Below are 17,518 nucleotides of genomic sequence, written 5' to 3'. Positions count from 1 at the left end.
GGGTTTTGATAATTATATACATCCTATAGCTACCACCCAAAACCAGTGATAGGCTATTTCTCTCACTCCAGAACGTTCCCTCATATCCCTTTCCAATCAAAATCCTCTCCCCCATCGGAAGAGCAACAATCTCTGATATTTGTATAGATTAGTTGTGCCTGTTCTTGAACTGCATAAACAGGGAATGACAGCCCATCCAGTGTGGCTCCGTGGTTAAGCATCGACCTATGAACCAGGAGGTCATGGTTCGATTCCTGGTCAGGGCCGTGTCTGAATTGCGGGCTCGATCACCAATGGGATGCATGTAGGAGGCAGCCGATCAATGATTCTCTCTCATCACTGATGTTTGTATCTCTCTCTCTCCCCCTCTTCCTTCCTCTCTGAAATCAATAAAAATATTTTTTTAAAAAAGTGAAAAACTTTAGGGTTTTAAATAAGCACAACTGAATCATTGAGGGTCCTTAGAGAAAGAATAAAGAAAAAATACCCACAAATACACATTGCAGTGTCATGCATACCTGAAGAATCGGTTTTTCTCTGTGTCCATGGAATGGCACTCTCGTTTGCTGCTACTAACCTCTGCCGTCTTTACTACATTCGTCCAGTGGATAGGAGCCTTACAGAAAAATACGCCCAACCCTTTGGGCCGGGCCTGCAGCCGCCAAGAAGTGAGGTGTAAAGGCACAGCAAAGGAGTCCCCCGGCATGACAGCGGGAAGCACCACGGGCTCTGCCACAGAAATAAGCGTTAGCGCTCTCAGGGGGGGGGTCTTCTCCCCAAAGCTGACTTTCTCAGAGTAAAAGGAGGACGGACTATGTCAAAGCTTACTGTCTGGAGCTGATGGGCTGTCCAGTCTTAGTTCCATTGGTGTCTCGAGTCTGTTCTTCACAATGAGGGCAGACCGGACAGTGATCACTTTGCGAGCACTGCCTTCCATGGTCACGGCAAAGACCACCCGGACAGGCGGGAGTGCTGAGAACTGTGAAAAAGACATTGAAGTAAAAGGCACAGCTGTGATTTTGAAAATACACACAAAAATACAACCATACCAACCAGAATGCCTAAATCACAGCATCTTATTATTGCGATAGCTCTTTGGTAAAATTAATCATTAAGCCCCAAGACCACTCAGTTTTAATAGGAATGAATAGCCTATAAACATGCACTCTTAAAAGAGCCAATTCTAAACATTCCTATAAAAAGAGTTAATATCTTCAGCCCAGCCAGTGTGGCTCAGTGGTTAAGGGTTGACCTATGAACCAGGATGTCACAGCTTGATTCCCGTTCAGGACACATGCCTGGGTTCTGGGCTTCATTCCCGGGTTCCGGGCTTCATTCCCAGTGTGGGGCGTGCAGGAGGCAGCCGATCAATGATTCTCTATCATCATTGATGTTTCTATCTCTCATCCCCTCTCCCTTCCTCTCTGAAATCAATAAAAATATATTTTAAAAAAACAGTTAATCTATTCAGAAGTGACATCACAAAGTGTGTCACAAAGAACAATCCACCGTAGGCCTCTGGACACATTATAAAGAACTTCACCTAAGACCGGTAACAGCCCATCAAATTTCCCACACTTGTGCTGGAAGTTAACCTCGCGCAGTGTCGCAAACCAGCCCTTACATGGAAACGGACCAAGACTCGCTGTCAGCTCTGCCAGAGGGGACTAAAGATCATGCACAGCAACGCAATGTTCAGAAGCAATGAGGTAGGACTTCACTTCGTAAAACATTAAGTGATTTACCTTCTGCGGTATTTTCCTCCCAGATTAATATTAAAGTGAGAAAACATTCTTTGAACACTAACAATGGGTTGGGAACTGTCCAAAATATACAAAAGCAAAAGGAAGTCTTCTGAGATTATAACTTGTCTTTGTAAAAGCCAGAGAGTGTATAATAAAGAGTTGTCTACATTGGAATGCCTTTCCCAAGAACAATAACTTTTTTCCTAATGTCATAAAAATTACTCTCTAGGCCCATACACCATTTGCTGACATGCCTATAGAAAAAAAGCCAACATTTGTATTTCAAAGAACTTCAAAAACCAACTTCTCTTTCTTCACAATAACTTTCTAAGTTCCATTCAATGATCACTCTTTCACAAACAGGACACTGAGTTTCAGAAACTCAACATAATGGAGGGAAATAATTTATGTTTGGTCTTGGGTTGCAGCCACTACTTTCTTTTTCCATACATTCATTCACACATTCAGCACAGTTTGTGCCCCAAAACTCTTTTTTCTTTTTTAGTTTAAAACCCCACATCAGGTAAACCGAAGAGGAGGTCTCTGAAGCTATTATTCTCAGCAGGAGTGTCCAGAACATACTGACAATGCTTTTTTATTGGAGAAACAAATGACACCACGTCCAAGCTTCCCATACTGCCAACTTTTTTATTAAAAACAAACAGTATGTGAAACCAACCTAATAAACAATAAAATGAAGAGCTCCATGTTTTGAGCCAAGACTTCCAGGAAGCCCAGTGAAAAGGCAAACTAGAACTGTCTGGAGTGTTTTCAGAGACAATCCCAGGCACAGTCAGCACCTCGGTGTCCACAGACCCAGCCTAGTAAAGCCCCACTCAGCCAAGGCCAATTACAATTGTTTCAAATCTCGATCTTAACGCCTCCAAGCTTAGCTGAAATTTCACAGTTCAAAACTTACTATCCCTAAAGGAGAAGAAAATTTAAGCAAAAATCTAAAAATAGTTTTTTAGTGTCATCTTATGATGATGTTTCAAAAGCCAAATGGGAAGAAAAAAAAAATCTTACTATTTTTCATTCTTAATTACCTTCACGACCTATGGATCCCAAATCTATGAAATATGTATAGCCATACAAGGGTTAATTTATATTTTAACTTAGAAAGAAAAGGAGACATTGGCCCCAAACATTTGTTTTTTTTCTTTCTGTTGCCTGTAATATTCAGTCTCACATATCAAATTAGGTGAAAATATTTTCTTGCAAGTTTTTAGAAAATGAGGTAATCATCAATAGAAAAGCAGAAAGATAAATCCCAATCGCTCACAGGTCATAAAGTCCTCTCATCATTAAGAAATAAACATCTAGCCCTAACCGGTTTGGCTCAGTGGATAGAGCATCGGCCTGCGGACTCAAGGGTCCCAGGTTCGATTCCGGTCAAGGGCATGTACCTTGGTTGCGGGCACATCCCCAGTGGGGAGTGTGCAGGAGGCAGCTGATCGATGTTTCTCTCTCATCGATGTTTCTAACTCTCTATCCCTCTCCCTTCCTCTCTGTAAAAAATCAATAAAGTATATTTTAAAAAAAAAGAAATAAACATCTACGTATGGTTCAGGCCCAGTGTCAACACTGAATACACACAGTGACATAGGACAATCATACTCACATAAACCTGGGGATGGATAATATTTGTTCTGCTGCTTGGGCTGCCAATCTAAGAAAGATTCCAAAAGTCAGAGAGTCAGCGCAGACCTAAGATTACAGGCATCATTAAGTTCAATGACAATGAAATGTGCTTGGAAGGGTGGTGTTTGCAAATACCCTTAGCAAAGTATGGTCTACCGCTAAGAGAAAGCATCTTAACTTAGAAGGTATGGGGAAAACAACCCTCATTTTACCACCACTCCAGGGACACAAATTTCCAGAACACATCCATACAATAGAAAAGTATCTCTTGGGGGAATTCATTATTTCATTATCAGATAAGAATTTAGGCAGAAAATTAATCTTGAAAGAAAGTGTCCTTTCCTAAGAAACTTGGGGCACAAGAGAGGAAGAGTAGAAGGAACAGAGTTTCTCTATGAAGAAAGCATGACGAAAGCCACAATCTCTGCAAATCTGCACTTTCCCCCTCATCACTGGTTACCTAACAAGTGAGTCATCCTGGGAAGCATGTCCGAGTCCTGGGCAAAAGCACCATGGCGGACACATGGGCTGGGAGGCCGGCCCTCACCTGCACACTCTAGTGAGGGATGCTCCCTGCATCATCCCCAGGCTGGTCCCTCCTAGCCCTAGAGCTGCAGGCTGGGTCAAGTTCAGGCAAGGATGTGTGAGAGGTTCTGTGATCAGACAAATAGCAGTGGCTATATGTCTTTATGCTAGAGAAGAGAAGTTGGAGAAAAGGAACTAGAAGGATCAAGGAGTAGCACTGTAAGAAATTGAAAGAAGACAGTATATGGAGGAAGCATAACAGTATGTGAAGTAAAGCCAACACATGTTCGGCAGACTAGCAAATTGCCAGGTGGGCCAGCTGCATATGAAATGCGTCTGCACAGGTGAGGTAACATGTACTAAAGTCACTTTTATTTACTTATTATTTTTCATTAAAATCACTTTTAGATCCTGTTTTTTTTTACTGAAATTATCCATTGGCTGGCTCATCTAAATATTGATTATCACTGCCTATGATGACTTCTATAATCTTACATATTCCTAGAGCTCGTGTACTAATAAATGAAGAACAAGAAAACTTTACTAGAGCAAAGCTATTACACTGTGTGAGTGCCTGGCTTTACGGGAGTGCGGCCAGGACACAATGCACACCCATCCCCTGCCACACACCGTAGAGGAAGATGAATTCTTATCTGGCGCTGCGTATCGGAAAAAGGTCCCAACTTTGTCCACAGACACAGGGCTCACTTGCTCCCAACCATTTACTCTCACTTGCAGTTGGTGAATCCGGAGGTCATGGGTGTGTCTGTCAGGCAGAATACGGAAAAAGACATTAAGCCCAATCTTCAAAAGCAAAGAAAAGCAGGAGCAAAGACTCAAATCCGATTTACTATCTAATGACATAAAAACCCAGTTGTCCGAGCCTTTTGATGATTGCCTAATGCAAGAGAAATCAAGAGAACATATTGGCTGGGTTTTACATTTAAAACTGCAAGATTTATAATGCTTGGGCAAGAGTAGCATTTGTCCTCCCTTTGTATGAACCACGCAAACTCTCCACTCTAGCCCAGGCCTTGCCCCACCAACCCCACCCAAGCTTTTACAAGACAGTGCCATTCGCTACAACCACTTCTGTGGGGCAGTAAAAATGTTCCGCTAGCAATCTGATCATATAACCAAACTCTTGGAAATGCGTGACACAACATTTCCTCCTGGTTCTTTTGCTGAATACCCTACTTCTCTTAGACCCACACTCAGTTGTTTGGCTTCGGTCCTACAGGCCACAGACAGGTTAGGCATTTTAAGGCATAAGGCTTGGCTGAAACAGCAGAAGGCAGTGGGCAGAACAGGAGGAACAGGAGGAAATTGCACATTTAATTCTATTTTGGGTTTCGCCTAATTCAAGCCAGAAGCCTAAAATGGGGAACTGGATTTGAGGCTGACAGGAAGGAGGGAGGGAGGCAGGGAGTGGGCATAGTGTGCCAAAGGGGGGAAAGCCAGAAAAGGCATTTATGTTGATGAATTCAAGCAGAACAGTGGGACTTGAAATGCGCCGTTACAAAACATGGAAACTAAAACGGAAGTGATATAGAGGTCAAACCCCTTCTGATATAACAGAGGCCGTGCTTATTAAGACATACAGCCAACAGTTCATAATTAGCCCCTTCAGGAACTTTGTGGAACAGAAAATGCTCACCACTCATCCCTGGAAGTGCTAACGTGGCTTTCAGGTACACGTACCCAGCTTAGTGATTTTTTTTAAAACCCTATTTTTCCTGTACAATCACTGGGGCCCACAGGTTCAGACATCTGCCCCAGGGAGAAATGTGTGCTGGCAGAAAGCTGTGCAAAGGGAAGAGGTATCTGACTTAGGAGCGGGTTTGCACACAAAGACTTAGAGCATCATGAAAGCATAAGGCGGAAGCCAGTCTCCCACACTTCAGCTCAGCTTGCAAACAGATATGAGGCTGAAATCTTAACCTATTCACCGGACAGCCTTTCCACTTAACAATGTCTGCAAACACAAGAACACTTTGTTAGATATTTTGTGACCGCTCAGTAACAAGCCACAGGCTTCTCTCGCGTTCGTTCCAGTCCTCTGGTGGACCATGTCAAGAGTGAGTGCTAGCCGTCTCCCTGGACGAGTGGTTCTGATCCTCCTCAGCATCCGTGTGCCTCCTCATACGGCTCTGCTCCCTGAAAACACCTGCCTGCCCCAAGTGCTATGTGACACGTATGTGTCTTAACACTGAAATCGACATGCTTTGCCAACCTTTCAGGAGTACCATGTCACCAGTGCATCATGAAAACCAGGCTGGGAGGCAATGAACTTGAGTGTCATGCTCTGTCTATGCTTCAACCAAATTATGTGAAACACACATGTCAAGTAAAGAGATAATTAATGGGGGGAAACTTTATTTCCAAGATAGTAAGAAAGTCATTATATTTTTTTTTAAAGGAAAGGAAACACTGATTTTTTAAAATATCCTTTAAAAATAAATCATTAAAATCTCTAATAAAGGAAGGTGAATAGGCGAAACACTAGGGACAATCACATCATATACATAAATATTTTTTTAGGAAAAGAATGAGTCATACTTTACCTGTGTCTTAGCTTTCCACGTGCTTCAAATTCAAAGGGAATCTCTTCACCTGTGAGGACTTCCCGCCACTCACTGACATTGTGAGTGTCATCGAGAAATGTCCCGTCCCCTTCTGGAACGCCCCCTGGACTCCCGCTGTGAGACAGTGCAGCCCTGGAACCAAATCAGACAATACCAGCCTGTGCCTCTCTCCCAGCTCCTTCTCACACGGAGCTGGTGCTGGGAACAGAAACCCTCCCAGAACGCAATTCACAGCAATGAGGCCGTATAATCTGGCTCCAAAGGGTGACCTACAAGGTCAGTAACTAGAGGCATCTTCATGATCAAACGCAGCTCATGTGACACTTTAGAAACAGCTGAAAGCTATACTACACACTCACCTGCCTCGGCAGTAGAGCTGCTACATACGTGCTATGTAAAGTGAGTCATGACTTTTAAAAGTCGTGTTTAAGTGACTACCAAGAACTTAACAGGCCTGAACTGTTTTTAAAAAACACCGCCTCCTGTAAGGCATTATCATACTTCGTGGAGGCAGGGAAATGTGGTTTCCAACCAGCTGATGCTGTTACTTGTTTCGTGTTCTCATTTCCTAAGCTGGAGAGATCAGCGTGGATTCGGCAAGTCCAGCCAAGGTCTGAACAGGCTGAAAGCTGCTGAAGAACCTTCTCACTTGGCTTAGGTAAATTCTCACTTGTTCTCCAAACCCCACCCAATTCCATCTGGATTGAAGTGTGCTTTAGGTTGGAAAGCAATTCTTGGGGGGGCGGGGGGATGAAGAGGAAAGATGGAATGACTTTTCTTTCACGCTTCCCACTCTCAGCCTTAACTTGCTGGACTCTGACTTTAAACGTAATGTCTACTGGGATCAGGATCATTTGGACATTTCAAACTTGGGGCCTACTTCTCTGACTACAGATTCCACAGAGGACCAGAACCTCCACCATAAACCTCAGCAGGACAGCACGTGATTGCTTCAAATACAACCTCAGAGCCTCAAGAAGGGGCCCACTGGGCTGGCACGCAGGAGCCTTGGGTGGCAGAGATGGCTCAGTGACAGATCAAGTGCTTCTTACCTGGTGGGTGTGGTGGTCAGGGTGGCGAACCACAAAGTGCAGCCTGTGTGATTCCTCAGAGCGAAAGGGACAAAAGGCTGCCGGCGCTTGGGGGTTTTCACCTCTGCTATGAACAAACAAGGTGGCTATTAGCACCGCCCCCACCTGTGTGGGAGAGCCCCCCCCACCATCACCACCTGGAGACAGTGCCCAGAATGGTCTCTTGGCAAAGGGACTGAGGGGGAGGAAGAGAGGACGAACGGAACCTCCATGTACTTTGCTGCCTGCTACGGGATGACTCAGTCCTCCCTGACAAATGGCTGTGGTGTGTGACTGCCCAGCCCCCAATCCTCCCACAATTCTTAGGGGCCTCATCTCCACAGAGGGCATCGGGACCTAACTTGTTTGGAATCAAAAGAGGAAAAAAGAGAAATGGACCCTCGCTACTCCCAATAAATATATCCTAAATAGGTAGCACAAACTGTAGCAAGTTTATCACACCGGCTTGATTAAACCTTGTCCAAAATGCCTGTGCTGTAACAAAGCCTCCCTTTATGCAAAAGTTACACTTCAGTCGTATTATTCACATTATAATGAAATAAAAACATTCTTTCCTATGCTCTTACACTAATAGTTGGGATATTTTTCTCCCGGAAAGATCAGAAATATACCACTCCAGAGCTTTTTAAATGAAAATTTTAGCCCATCTCTGACACAGATACCACCACCATAGGTACTATAGAGTCTACAAAAGGAGCATAAAATATGATTTCTTTTCACAAAACAGTTGCTAGTCAGGGAAACTGGAAACACTGATCAATACAAGACTATAAGTAATCAAATTCTACAAAGAGTTGACCTGACAACAAACACTTTAAAAAGCCGGAGAAGTGGGAGACCACATGGCCAGAAAGCCGACAAAGGCTGTAAGTGCCCGGCCACTGCCCTGCTCCGGCTGCCTGCGCCCTGCCTGTGTTGGTGGTCTGGCACGGAACAGAGGCTGCCCAGGGAGGGGCGTCAGATCCTCTGACCAAGGGCCTGAGTCTCCCCTGTGGGCCAGAGGAAGAAAGGAGGAGGGGGCAGCAGGGACCACAAGGGCAGCAGCAACCCAGCGCTGGCGCCTCCTGGCTGCGGTGCTCATGCCACACGCACACTAGCAACAAAGGGGGTGCAGCCCAGTCCTCCTATGTGCACCGCTTTAAAGCACAAAGACAATACGAGCAAAACCAGGACCCAAGTGGCCCGCAGCTGTGGAGAAAATGACATCTCGGGGTGACTGCACATGCCGACTGAGAACACTACAGCGAAATTAAACTCGTCCTCCAGGCCCACGTGTTTCCTGCCAGCAGGACAGGAAGGCAGACCGCACCAGACCCTACCCCTCCCACCCCGAGTAAGGCGTGGGGCCGCATCACAGTCCGCGGTGATCACTGCCTTTAAAAGGAAGCACTTCCTTTTTCCCTCTTTTTTCAGGAGTTAGTACTACAAACACTGCCAGACAAGCACTTTCAGGTTAAGGCAAGTTCTGCTTTGGTAACAACAGTGGCTCAGAGAAGTCTGAGAAATGGCAACATGCTAAATAAATGAGTGGATACTACTACGTATTCCCTCAATTCCGTGGATAGTCTTTAGCGACACCCTCCAAATACTTCTAAACATACTCTCTGCTCAAAACATACCCATTTCTCCTCCAAATGGCCTCACTTAGTTCCCAAGGTTTGCTTTAAAAAAATAATGTTCATCAAGTAGAAAACCACAGAGTAGCTGTGAGGCTGCCGACAAGAGCAGAGGGGGAGTAAAAACTTTAAGAGCTGTCTGCAGGGTAAACAGTGCTGACTGTGGCACCTTGAGAGGCGCCCCGCTCCGTGAGTGCAGCGAGAGCGGCTTTATTGCGGGAGATACAGGGCCCGGAGGAAAAGCAGCCAGCTGCGCGTTCATATCCCACTGCAAGCCAGACCGTAAGTTTCCATTTGCAAATTAGATTTAAACAGAACAGGTGGCAAGTGGCTTTGATCACACTGTAATACGGAATAAAGTGCTAGGAACCCATATAAAGGCATTCACAAGTATATTACTTTGGAATTAAATAGCCTGGGAAGGCACACTGCTGAGGTCCCCGAGCCTCTTGTTTTGATTACACAGACCGGCCGAGACGTCAGCAACCGACCTCTTCGATAACAGAATCCATGGAGTGCTCACGAGTCCGAACCCAGCATCCGGGGACACACCTGACATCTCCTGCGCTAGTGTCCAAATCGGCTATGGGTTTGCCTTGGCACAGCACCAGAGAGCAAAACCCCCAAGTCCATCAAAGAGCACCGTGTTCCCTGGTGGCCTCAGAAACTCTGCCTCCAGTGACCAGACCTAACTTCTTCACGGGCTCCGAGAACCTGAAGCTCCCCCCGTCCAACTTCGGCGTCAAGTGGCTCCAGCTGAGACATTTCTACCCCTTTGGACCCGTGTCACAGTAATCTGGCCATTATAAACCGAGCAGGTTCCCATGCTACAGAAGCAGCTCAGCCTGTCAGAAAGGACCTGCTTTGTAAATCATAAGAAATAGATTAACGTCCCAGGCCTGCTACTAGCTGGTCAGGTGAGTGAAGGCCAAGTACTTAGTCTTTCTGAGGCTCTCTGACCTCATCAGCTGAACTGGCTAAATGCTCTGCTTAGCCTGAAACATGAAGTAGCCGACCGAGGAAAGCTTAGGGTATAAATCCCTGAATAAATGAAGACTCAATCCTGGGCCCTTTGTGAGCCATCCCCTAAGCACCCACCTTGGTGAAACCTTACAGAAAAACCCATAGTACTACCCTGCGGAGTACTATCCCTGCGCTGAACTCCTGGCAGAGGAAACTCAAAGACCTTTTTCTACAAAAGATGTCATGGCCCAGGCAAGACCTGCTGTTAGCCAAGTACACACACAAATCATTCCAATTACATGCACATCCCGGGAAGCCAATCCCTGCATGTTTGTGGTGTATTCTATCATATCACTGACCAGACAAATTCCCAAGGAACCTTACATGGTCAGAGTTAGAAGGACATTTGCTTTTCTGTCTCCTAAGCAGCTCGAGTCACAGCTAGAGAAGTTGAGGCTTGTGTCTAAGGGCAGTATTTCCTTAGCTCTATTCCCGATCAGCAGAGCCCCTTGCATTCCTGGTCAAATGTGCACTGAGTACGATACCCAGACTGGCAGCACTGCGAGGTGGAGGCTGGGCTTCTTCTACTTACTTGGTTTTCAGTAGGAGAAACCACCTCACTGACCGGGGTATGTCTGCACCCCACACGGTGGAGTTTTACCGTTTCCACCAAGGGTTAAGGCAAATGCAAGAGACAGCATACGCCAGCACATCGCTTCCTTCTCTGTTCATTCGTTGGAAATCTCTTTCCTGCTACTAAACCAAAGTACTCAAAACGTGGTATGCCCCCATTCACAGAAAACTGATGGACATGGCAGTTCTTACGGTAAAACAGGAAAATAAAGCAAGCCCTCGCTTGGCTGTACTGTACCTCTAGCATACATCTGGTGCTCTAGGTTAGTCAGACTGGCTGTACTCCTAGTTCTAAGGTAGACAAGGGGGAGGCCTGGTAGACAGGAGAGACAAAGTTAGAAGTAAGAAAAAACACAGTGAATAAGACTCACCTCCAAGCGTAAGCACAGAGTACATTACAGAGATAGCAAGCACCATGCACCAGTACGATCATTCCCCTCAGTGATTTCTAAGAGCTATGAAGGTACCCAACAGCATGAGCAGGACGGTTTTCTGCTGGCATTTATTATGGAGGCATTGTCAAAGAAGCAAGCGCCTTTTTTTCCTCAGTTGGGGAAAGAAAATGTATTCAACATTCTTTTGAACAGAATGACAAGCCTTTTGAGGATTTTTAACTTAAAGCCCCATGTTCTTAGATGGCATAGAAAAGTCACCAACACTCCCCTACCAGCTAGGGGAGGTGCTCGTTCTGCTGGCAGAAGCAGAAGCAGCAGAATGCTAATCCTCGGGGCTCTCCACACTCGAGGCAAAGAGCCCATCTGTGTTTCAGTTTTCACCGTCTTTACTAAGGCGTTACCTCAAAGTATTATTTACATTATAAATTAAACATGGAAGTGTTTAGAATATTTATATTTGATATTTCCATCCGATGTCTTTGGAATACAAAACTAGTCAGTTCAATAAGGTGCCATGCATCCAGGTTTACCTGCAGAATCTCAGCCCTTACTGAACAAAGCCAACAATTATGTCAGAAATGAGGCTATTTTCTTTCCCCTGCTAAAGAAACAGTGGGAAGTCAGCAGCTCCCTTAGGCTGAATTTCACATTATTCCAAGGGCTCCCATTGAAACTGCCCGGAATAAAATGTACAAATCTTGGGGGAATGTGACTAAACAGTCATGAATAAGACCTGAAAGTCTGTGGTCAGTTCAGCAAGGTTCAAACCGACTGACTTTCAGAACCAATGCCCAACAACTACTTCAGTAGGTCGAAAACAGAATACAATTCCATTTGACTTACTGCCACCCAGGAATTTCCAGTCAGAAAAGAAGTTTGGAAATTTAGGTATATTCAGTTACGTCTAATTAAAAGGAAATATTGCACCTTTATAAACCTAAGTAACCATAAAAACCTATAAGTAAATAAAATCCGGCTTTAATTTAGCAGAGGCATTTAACATAGATAAGGCAGCTTATTAACTTTAAAGAAAGAGGAGAACTTTTTTTCTTTCTTTTTTTAAAAGGGCAGAGAGGAGAGGGACAAAAGAAAACCCTTCGCTAGAATCCTAAAGACTGGGCCTTCCTAGTGTTTGCACTGACTGGATTTAAGATCCTCCTGTATGAATGCTTTTAGAAACACACACTCCCTAAGACACAAGACATATTACAGAAGATTATTTAGTCTTCTTGGTAGAATTCTATGTTACATTCTGTTGACACACAAATGGGGAAGGTTAGGGGAGGAGCCCACATTGAAGCAGATGATATCTGAAAAGCCCTGGCTCCGAAGCAATGACCTTGAGTTTCAGAAGCAACAGCCTGGGAACAGAGAGCAAGCAGAGCTGACATTTCCTGCCCCTCGTTCTAGAAGTACAAGGCAGAGAGACAGTCCATTTAAACGTCCTGAGGAGAGACGGACAAGTTCAAATACTTCATACGCTACGAGAATCCATCTCCCCGTGACACGTTTGCAGACCAGATGGAATACTTATGTATTCATGAGCTATGTGAAGTCCTCATGAGCTATGTGAAGTCCAGCCAAGACTTCCAAAGAAACCACACTCAAAGAGCTGGGGCTGAGCTGAATTTGAATGACAATGGCTGTGGAACAACTAAGAACCGTGCAGTTGGCCATCACAATCTCCCCAGCTCCGAGGCAATCAGAGCTCCATGGTGAAGCATTAAATAAGGAAAGAAAACATCGTTAACGGAGAACAAACTGACTCCTCCCTCTTCAAGCGGCTGGGCATTCAAATCTTTTGTATGTTATGAACAATACAGGGCCCCCCTAACAGTTTTTTCCACATGGGATAACCTGCCCTCCCTCTCTTCAAGAAAATAGCCAGTCTCTAGATTTAGAAGACTGAAAAGTTGTTTTTAAAAAACTAGTCAAAAAGTTCCACCCACAGGAATGTTTCGTAAACATTCCTGAGTATTCCTGAGTAAAACCCAAACTGAGCAATGGCTGGTCTCGATGCACTTCCAGGGAACCTGCACTTCCAGGGCACCCGTCCGTGCCGTGTTGCCCGAATTGAGGACCCGTATATTGTAGGTCCTCTCTCTTCCACAAAGGTGAGACTGGAGCTCATATTAAAAGTTGAGTATTTTGCGCCAGAAAAATGTCTCTCACAAAGACTAAAACAGAATGGTAGAAGACAGTCAGAATTTCCTGTTGGTTTTTCCACTGAAACTGATTTTGGAGTTTTCAATGAAACATGGGTCTGTAGGTCAACAGTGACAGTTAGACATTTGTAGAGAAAACCCTTACTTTGTCCAAAGCAGGGAGGATCCACTGAAGAGCCCATCCAGTCTTCTGTTGTAGTTGAGTCTATTTCCTTGTCTTCTTTACAGTAATCTGCCATCCATGATTCCTTGGTACTCACATACTGATCTAGAAAATATTCCCCAAAGACATTTAGAACAGAAGTAGAAAATATGAAAGGTTCAAGTCAGATAATGTCAATTCTGCAAAACAAGCTTCCACGGAATGCCTCACTACATGCTGGGCAACATGGAGATTCTGAGCAAGTCTGTCCCCTGGAGAACCTCATTCTCCACTGGAAGAAACTAATGTTAACAAAACAACCATTAATTACCACAAAACAATACCACAATGTGAGAGGAACTAAAACAAAGATAAGAGTGAAATTCTGTGGGAGCACAGAACAGGGGAAGATTTCGTCTGCTTTGGGAGAAGTGGAGGACCACACATGGGAATTCTGGGGCAGGGGGGTGGACACCTTTGTTCTAGGTCTAAAAGAATGAGTAGAAATTACAGTTTGCCGATGGGATTAGGATACAGGCACATTCCAGGCACAGAGAATAGCATATGCAAAGGCTTCAACATGAAAGTACATGGTACAATCAGTGAACATTAAATATTTCAACATGACTTTGGCACAACATACTGGGGTAAGGACAAAGCAAAGATGATTTAGTGTGTGTAGAGCGTGGAATCCCATGCTAAGTGACAGGGTTTAGAGATAAAATTTAAAAAAGACCAATTTGGAGGCTGTTAGAAAACCACTAAATTCAAGAGGCTGTAATCCACCTGACAGTCCTCTAGCTGTTTTTTTTTTACTCTTTTGAGAGGAGAATTACAACGGGGAGAGCAGGTTAACAAAATGATGTATCGCACCCAAATAAAGACCTTTTATACTAATTAAGATATACTTCCTAGGTGGATAGGGGTGATCAGGCAGGCAGGCAGGTGAGCGGTTAGGAGCCAGCAGTCCAGGGTTGCGAGAAGGATGTCCAACTGCCGGTTTAGGTCCGATCCCTGTTGGATCAGGCCTAAACCGGCAGTTGGACATCCCCCGAGAGGTCCCAGATTTCGAGAGGGTGCAGGCCGGGGCTGAGAGACCCCCCCACCCCTCTCACCCTCTGCACAAATTTCGTGCACCAGGCCTGTAGTAAAAGAAATAACATAAGAAGCGAAATAAAATAGTATAGGAGGATCATGAGATCAATTTACTGTTATATAGGTAATAATATCCAGGCAAATTAGTGAATGAAATCTGATCATGTAAAACAATAGTTTTAAAATTTGAGGATCATTACACTTATGGTCTTATTTTACTATGCATTCTCTCCATCCTACTGACATAGAATAAGCCAATGGATATTCTGAGAGCCTCAATACACCACACACGCTGAAGAAAGTTCACAGATTTGCAACAGTGTGTGTGTTATTTATCACTCAGAGATAACTACAGTTGTCCCCAAAAATCAGATCGCTAGATCAGTAATTCCAAAAGTGTGAGTTGTACAATAAATAATCATGTATGAGTTTCCATGATATAAATACAAGCATAGAGTGGTTCTGATTCACAACACTGAATCCAGGAATGCACACTTCCATGCCGTCAAAGAAACTCTCAGAACATACACCATTAGCTTGGCATCCCTTTTACAAAATGACATGATACCTGATGGGAGACAATACAGGCAACTTATCCTGCTATAAAGACAAGGTCAAAATTATACCTTTTAAGAATTATTCAGTGACTTGCCGGAGAGAAGTGAATCTAAAGCCACTTCTACATGCCAGTGACCAAGCATGAGGAGGAGGAAGTTCATCATGAGCATTCATGTTTCCTAAGCAGGCTAAGCTCTTGTTTGATCGCTGATCGCATTAATTGAGATGCTAACTCTGGAGCACTGGGTTGAGAAGAATCCTGAGGCTAGGTTAGGGATTTTCAGGAAAGAGCCACAATGCATAAGCGATGTCTTGTACAGGCCCAAGCATTTGCTAAACCAGGATTAATAGTCTTCCAGACAAGGGACCTACGTACAGAAATGTACCAACCTTCTGAAGACAACTTTCCACTCACCAATTAGTACTGAAGTGATATTGATGTCCAAACGGGTTTTGGCCTTGGCTTCCAGCTTCAGCCGAGGAGGATGGAGACGACTAGCTGCCTGCTGTTGCCAGGATACAGTGCACGGCCAGGGCTCAAGAAATGGCTCCCAGCCTGAGAGAGCACAGGAAATCAGACATCTGCTCAGCAGATACCAAGAGTTTATAGGGGAACACTGTTCACAAATGCTCAGCAAGGACAGGCTGTAGCTTAATAGCTTTCTATTTCCAATCTGATTTCACAATGAAAGCACCATCTTTAGCCACAGGTCGCCCTACAGATGCCTGTGCTATGGAGGGGATATAAGTAGAAAAGCATGTCTGTGCCGACCATGGTCTTCCAGGGTTGGAGGTGATGTGCCTCTCCCCTTAAAGGGCAGGCAGAGCCTGTTTTTAATCCTCTCAAGATAAAAACGGAGTCTCGGAAAAGTAGCATCACTGGCTGATGTAACTACTAAATTTGATTCCCTTGCTTACATCACGAAACCATTGGTTAAATAGATAGGTATACTTGTAAATCCATTAAGATTTTCCAATTTTTTAACTTAAAATGTCATATGTACAAAGGCATATAAACCACATATATGTATAGTTTAAAGAATAAAATTACTGCAATACTCATGCACGCACTATTCGGCTTTAAGACCTAGAAAACCACGAGTGCCTGCGAAGCCCGAGTGCCAGGCCCCCATCTCCGTCCCCCTTCTCACCAACCCTCTCCCATCCAACTCCCAGTGACCATGCACTTGGGATTCTAATCACTTCCTTGCTCTTCGTTACAGTTTCACCACACATGGATGCATTTCTTAAGGGCATATTGATTAGTTTGTCCTGTTGGGGATCTTTGCTTAAATAGAATCCAACTGCATGTATTCTTCTGCAAGTTTCTATTTTGCTCAACAACATATCTTTGAGATTCACTCATACTGATGCCGCGTAGCTGTGATACATTTGTTCTCACCACTGAACTGTAATCCACTTAGGATTATGCCGTATAATCAATCTATCCGTTCTACCGCTGAAAGATAGGCATGGACTTGTTTCATTGCTGTTAGGAAGCCCAGGGCTATCAGCCGACTGTGCTCATTTTCTGGGACACACAGGCAAGAGACTCCCCGAGCACAGACCTAGAGGCAGCATAATCCTGGGCTGTTGGGATGCTTACACTCAACTTGACTAGGTCATGACATATTATTTTCCAAAGCGGTTGCACCAATTTACAGTTCTAGCAGCAGGAAATAAGAGTTCTATGGCTCATGTCGTCACTAATATTTAATAGTGTCACATTTAATTTTTGCCAGGCTGGTGGGTGAGAAAAATGGTATCCCGCTGTGATACTTTTCAAGGCCAGTTAATTTTTAACAGTTCTAAATATACTCAATCAGCCATAGGTGAGCTGATTTACTAATACAAATCCCACCATCAGCACACTTAGTGACCTGCCTGTGTTCATACAACTTTAAAAGTAAGCCATATTTACTCTGAGAAAACAAATGATTCCCAGAAAAATAGCTACCATATGCCCTGTAAGAGTTTCTCTCAAATAGCAAGACTTGGGCCATTGTTCTCCAGTTAAAACATTTTGAACAATTAGGAAATGATTGTTACTCTGAGTGAATTCGAAACGGAAAGGAAAACGTTAACTAACAGAGAATTAAATGAGTCGGGCTCTAGAATAGCGGTCGCCAACGGGTGGTCCGTGGACCACTAATGGTCCGTGAGGTCCAAAAGGTTGGCGACCGCTTCTCTAGAACACTCAGCAGCAGCACAACACACTGAGGCTCAATTTTCCATTGACAGCAAAAGGAGCAACCCCTCGCCAAAGCTCAGCCTGCACAGCACCACTCTGTTTACTTGGTCCACCGCTACTAAAAACTCTCTGAAGGTAAAGAATTTCCCAGCCCAACCCACTCGGCCCTGGTG

General features: G+C 44.4%; 1 protein-coding gene across 2 annotated transcripts in view; it reads right to left on the bottom strand.

Annotated features, from left to right (window-relative positions):
* Window positions 1-17,518, bottom strand: part of VPS13D (vacuolar protein sorting 13 homolog D (S. cerevisiae)) — a 237,730-nt gene that overhangs the window by 123,535 nt on the left and 96,677 nt on the right. The window contains exons 37-45 of one of the 2 annotated variants that reach the window (XM_014545506.1): window positions 15,570-15,710; window positions 13,505-13,627; window positions 11,038-11,112; window positions 7,549-7,651; window positions 6,476-6,628; window positions 4,542-4,677; window positions 3,367-3,414; window positions 829-979; window positions 519-729 (exon numbers count right to left, since the gene is read on the bottom strand). In XM_014545506.1, the coding sequence (XP_014400992.1) occupies window positions 519-729; window positions 829-979; window positions 3,367-3,414; window positions 4,542-4,677; window positions 6,476-6,628; window positions 7,549-7,651; window positions 11,038-11,112; window positions 13,505-13,627; window positions 15,570-15,710 (1,141 nt within the window). Of the gene's footprint in view, window positions 1-518; window positions 730-828; window positions 980-3,366; window positions 3,415-4,541; window positions 4,678-6,475; window positions 6,629-7,548; window positions 7,655-11,037; window positions 11,113-13,504; window positions 13,628-15,569; window positions 15,711-17,518 lie in introns of both variants that reach the window. The other variant, XM_005873452.2, reaches the window with a different exon arrangement.

Source organism: Myotis brandtii, unplaced genomic scaffold (genome assembly GCF_000412655.1).
Source record: "Myotis brandtii unplaced genomic scaffold, ASM41265v1 scaffold410, whole genome shotgun sequence".
In the NCBI taxonomy this organism is placed as follows: domain Eukaryota; kingdom Metazoa; phylum Chordata; class Mammalia; order Chiroptera; family Vespertilionidae; genus Myotis; species Myotis brandtii.
Note: the sequence above shows the minus strand (reverse complement) of the source record. Positions and strands in the feature narration are given on the sequence as shown.